The following is a 5,199-nucleotide window of genomic DNA, read 5'->3' as shown; positions in this document are numbered from 1 at the left end:
AACAAAAGTTACTTCTATTTCAAATGCAGTTTGGGCTGTGAGTAGGATTTTTAACTCCAACCCCAAGTCTAATCCTTTGTAGGGATTATAATCCAGATCAAATCCTTCTACTTAGCTGTAGTTTAAACTAGTCTCGGGTCTGCTGTCGGCAGGGACAGAGTCCGTGGGTGAATGCTTTGGCTAGGTCCACAAGGAAGGACCAGCTGGATCTTAGAGGGCGGAACAAGTGGGTGAGAACCAGGCTCTACTCATGTGACCTCTTGTAGGGCTGTGAGTGCATATCCATGGAGCTCTGTGAATATCTAGGAATTGAATGATCACTGGATAGAGATGTTTGTGCTGTCTGGGGACTCTGGACCGTTGGATCTTGGATTCTGACAGAACTGGGACCAAAGGTGAAAATGCAGATGAGGTGGATGCTGAAGTGAATGTATTAGGCAAGTGGTTCATCTAAAAGATAATCTGCATCTGCATCCTGATTTATGAATCTGTAAGTCTTTTTTTTTTTTTTTCGCAGTTTTTGTCCAGGGCCGGGTTTGAACCCACCACGTGCCCTACTCTTGAGCCACAGGTGCCACCCTGTCTCTCTCTCTCTCTCTCTCTCTTTTTTTTTTTAAATAAAAGCTTATCAGCCTGTCATAGTGGCTCATGCCTGTAATCCGAGCACTTTGAGAGGCTGAAGCAGGAGGATTGCTTAAGTCTAGGAGGTAGAGGTTGCTGTGAGCTATGATGACTGCATTCTAGCCTGGGACACAGAGCAAGACCTTGTCTCAAAAAAGAAAGAAATCATAAAGAAGACAGACGTGTATAGTGACTACATTTGTATAATTACATTTATGTTAAGTTTCTAGAAAGGGCAAAACTGTAGAGATAGGAAGCAGATCAGTGGTTGGCTAAGAGAGCTGAGATGGGGGTGGTAGTAAGTAGTGACCACACAGGCACAAGGGAAGTCTTTTAAAAGGCATTTGCAGTGATAGTTGCACATTTGTATAAATTTACTAAATCTCACAACTAGACACTTAAAATAGGTGAATTTTAGGCCATGTAAATTATACTAAAGTATAATTTACTTTATACTTTAAAAAATCTATTAAAAAAATAGAGTGTAGGTAAGCTGCTGGTACTGAGATGAAATCACTAATTTTTAGTCACGGGTCTATCATGGAATTTCTTTTGTATCAAAGAACATAATTGGAAATATGAGTATTTGAAAACATGATAGTATTGGGGGAATAGCAATTACAAAATGTGTGAGAGCAGCATCTGTTATGCTGTGTAAGCTGAGATAAGGAAAATGCTCTTGACTCGTATGGAATGATACCTAGGTAGTCACAGTTTTTGTTTTAGAATAGTTTGAGCCTTCTAGTATAATATCTTTATGATGAACGTGGCAGATAGTCTCCAAAAATGGCCTGAATGAACTGTACCTCCTTGTGTTCATGCCCTTTTATAGTCTTTCTGCTGACCCTATGACTTACTTTTGACCAATAGAATGTTTCAGAAATAATGCCAAGGACTTCTAAAATCACAAGAAATATTGCAGTTTCTGCTTTAGTTTCTTGCATCATGAATGCTGGAGGAAGCCAGCCACAGTGTAGAAAGTCTGAGTACCTGAGACCTCCATACTGTGAGGAAGCTCAAGCTAACCACATGGAGAGGGAGGGAGGGACAGAGAGAAATGGAGAGAATGAGATTGGTGACTAGCAAGCCCCTGGCTGTTCTAGTTATCAGCCTAGATAAGGAAAGAGGCCATTGTGGACTTCCACCCAGTTGAGCCTTCGGTTGACTCCACAACCCTGCTGCAACCACATGAAAGAACTCAAAGGAGAACTACCCAGCTGAGCCAGTGAACCCGCAGAGTTGTATTTTAAGGTACTATGTTTTTGGGGGATCATTATACAGCAATAGATAACCCTGATGGAATGATGTAAGGAATTATGTTCTGATTTCTCCAGTTTGAAGTCTAATACATTTAGAGGTAGACTAAGGGACTTTAATAAGGTCATCATAATTGCTAGCCATCTTTTATTTGACTTTGTATAATCCAGACTTTTTCTTTTTTGAATAATTTTCAGAGACTGCAGACAAAGTGGCGTCGTAACGAAGGTGTTCCAGGTAGACTGTGAACCACCAAATGCAGTCTCTACTGAAGACAGTGCTGACGATGTTCTCAAAGATTCATCAAAGCAGGCAAGATAACATTATAATTATTTAGATGGTCACTATCTTCTTGGTTCCTTCTGGCTCAGTAGGCACGTCTTCCCTGTCACTGCATCACCTCTGCTCACTCAGATCTTTACAGTAGAGTCGGTATCAGGCATTGCACGGCATCTTCATTGACTTCCCAGCCTCGGGTCGGTCGTCCATCTATCCCGAGGATTAGAATTCCTGCCTGGTGTTACTGCCCATCCTCCAGTGTTCTCCATATCTCTCTTTTACCTACTGAAGAAAGAAAGAAGAACCCTTTAGCACACCTTCCAAGTAACCAGCTTCTGTCCTCGGTCAGGCTTTCTTGCTCTTGTTTGTAACCCCCCGTGCCTTTCACATGGATTCCGACCAAACTAAACTGTGTGTCACCTTGTGTGCCATCACGTGCCACCACTACCCTGGAACCAGGCCTCCTTTTATAAACTGCTTTGAATATGGGATTACTTTGTTCCTTGTCTGTCTTCCCCATGCACTGTGAGCTCCCAGGTGGCAGGGGGCATGGCCGCTATCTCATTGCCTTGTATAGGGGTAGGTGGGAGAGTATGGCAGGAGTATATTTGTTGACTACATGTGTCAGGCTGGTAGAGGTCCTCAGTGGGCATAGACTTCTTTTACACTGAAATCTTTATTTCCTATTATCTGCAAAGCCTCACTTCTTTGGAGAGTCAACTAGACCTAAGAAAGGATGTTTGAAACTTCAGTTCCTAGGTGTGGGCGCTAGCGAGATGGATTCAGGAGCAGGGCCAGAGGATAGGCTAGCCTGTGGTAAGGCAACTGACCAAGGGTTCCCAGTTATTGGGATCTTGTTGGAAATGACAAATGAAGGTTTTGGGGAGTATCCCTTAAGCCCAGTGGTGGACCTAAGGCCAGAAGAGATGCTGTGGGTGCAGACATAGAGTGGGGACCGGTGGAATCAAGGCTGGGATGTAGACTGGCAGGGACAGCCAGCAGAGGCTGAGCCCACATCCATCAGCAGGTGCTGAGGCTTGCAAAGACAAAGTCTGTGGAAAAAGAAGTCCAGAGAGAAGACTGTGGAGGCAGGTAGTGGATAGAAGTCCTGTCCTCGTCTGACCCCACCCTATCTTTGCCCCCTGGATCTGGTGGCCCATCTGTTATTACTCAGACTCTTATGACTGCAATATCCTGCCTCCTGTCCTGCTCATATAACCTGCCGGGGCCTACTATCCGACCATCCAGATGTGCTAACCAAGCAGTCCTGCCAATATACAAAGGTGTGTGTTTCCAGAGTGAAGTGAAGCAGGGATCACTTGGCAAAAACTACTATAAACACTTTCAAGTGAGAAAGATAGGCCATGACAGCATCTCTATCATGGAACTTTTAACTTTCACATTCTAAGTGGGCAAAATCAAGTAACTGATATACACTATTTTATTCCTAGGTATTAAAAAATGGATTTGTTGGATCAAAACAAAGGAAGAAATACAAGAATGCTGAAAATAAACATGGTTGGAATGTTAGTTTTAGAAAGTTTCCAGGTATGATACAACGGAACAAAGACAAAGCTTGGTATTCTAAACCCACCTAATGGGCTCACTGCATGTTCTCTTGTTCACAAAAGTATTGGAATAAGAACCACCAGAGCAGAAAAGTAGCCTATACAGTCACTTGAATTTTAGTGCTGTCCCAGCTAATGGTTTAAGATGATGGGGGTTAAATAAGCAGTCCAGAGAAGTCTGATTTATTATTTTATTTCAAAGAGGAAACCATGGATATCTCACAGGCAAAAGAAAAGTTAAGAGTTTTAGGGTTTGGGAGAGGGTCGAGTTTGGGTGAAATTTCAATGAAAGCAGGGTTTAAATAGGCTCAAAGAAAAACTGGGCTGAGTGTGGAGCAGTCCACGTGAGGTATAGACTGTGAAGGGGTCCCAGGGTTCTGCCCTTGGTAACTATAGAGATCCGCATGGAAAGTTGTGTTCAGAAACCATTCTCTCTGCCCCAGGGTTGCTTCTCTGTGTCATGGTGACTAGATCCTTCAGGCAAGTGTTGGATGTTTCCTTTATACTATAGAATTTCAAGCAGCAAAGTTTCTGATAATCTGTGATTTTAGAGCTATGACTTAATAAAAAATAAAAAATCCAAAAAAATAAAAAAGGCAAGTAATATAGACTCAAAGAGGGGGCTATTATGACATTTTACGAAGCTGCAATGTGTCCTTGGGATGAAGGTTTCCTACTAACCTTGTAATTGGTTATCTGTTTTCCCAGGCTGTTTGGAATGTTGTAGAACGTAGAATGGAAGATGATTGTCTCAGTCGGGGCTTATTTTTTCTTTCTCAGTTCTAATTGAGTGTGTGTGTGGTCTTTCTTTATATAATTGTTATTTCTAGTGAAAGAATATGAGGACAGTGATCTTTTATTGAAAGGTTTTCACCTGGGAAGGTTTTCATCTTTATGTGGTGATATATAATGCAGATGCTCACAGAACAATGTTTTTACTATAATTATAGACCTGGAGGTAGGTGAAAGAACTGACTCCAAACCTTTGAAAGATCTTCGCTTCTCAGAAAGCCCACTGGAAGTCCCAGCTTACCATGAAGGATCCGGTTCTAGACCACCCACACGCATGTCCCAGGTAACTTCTAAGGACACTCTTTGGAGTACCAGAGTGCCTCCCATGTTTTTGAGGCTTCCCGTGAAACACTTTAAGCCAATGTCTCTAGACTTCTGACTATGTACCAGGCACTTTTCCAGTGCTGGGAGTACTGTGTTGGACAACAAAGCTCCCTATAGTCCTGGAGCTTACATTTTATTGGGATTGGAGGCAGACAGATAATAAAGCAGTAAATAATCAAACCAAAAATTTAAAACAGTAGAAAGTGTCATTAAAAAAATGAAATTGGGCTCAGTGCCTATAGCTCAGTGAGTAGGGCACCAGCCACATACATTGAGGCTGGTGGATTTGAACCTAGTCCAGGCCTGCTAAACAACAATGACAACTGCAACCAAAAAATAGCTGGCTATTGTAGCTGGC

The 5,199-nt window shown here is 42.4% G+C and overlaps 1 protein-coding gene across 1 annotated transcript in view; it reads left to right on the top strand.

Moving 5' to 3' along the window:
• Positions 1-5,199, top strand: part of DZANK1 (double zinc ribbon and ankyrin repeat domains 1) — a 73,998-nt gene that overhangs the window by 11,567 nt on the left and 57,232 nt on the right. Inside the window, exons 3-5 of the mRNA XM_023518386.1 lie at positions 2,076-2,190; positions 3,609-3,705; positions 4,733-4,800. Of these exons, the coding sequence (XP_023374154.1) occupies positions 2,076-2,190; positions 3,609-3,705; positions 4,733-4,800 (280 nt within the window). The remainder of the gene's footprint in view (positions 1-2,075; positions 2,191-3,608; positions 3,706-4,732; positions 4,801-5,199) is intronic.

Source organism: Otolemur garnettii, unplaced genomic scaffold (genome assembly GCF_000181295.1).
Source record: "Otolemur garnettii isolate 467f Iridium unplaced genomic scaffold, OtoGar3 scaffold00136, whole genome shotgun sequence".
NCBI lineage: Eukaryota > Metazoa > Chordata > Mammalia > Primates > Galagidae > Otolemur > Otolemur garnettii.
Note: the sequence above shows the minus strand (reverse complement) of the source record. Positions and strands in the feature narration are given on the sequence as shown.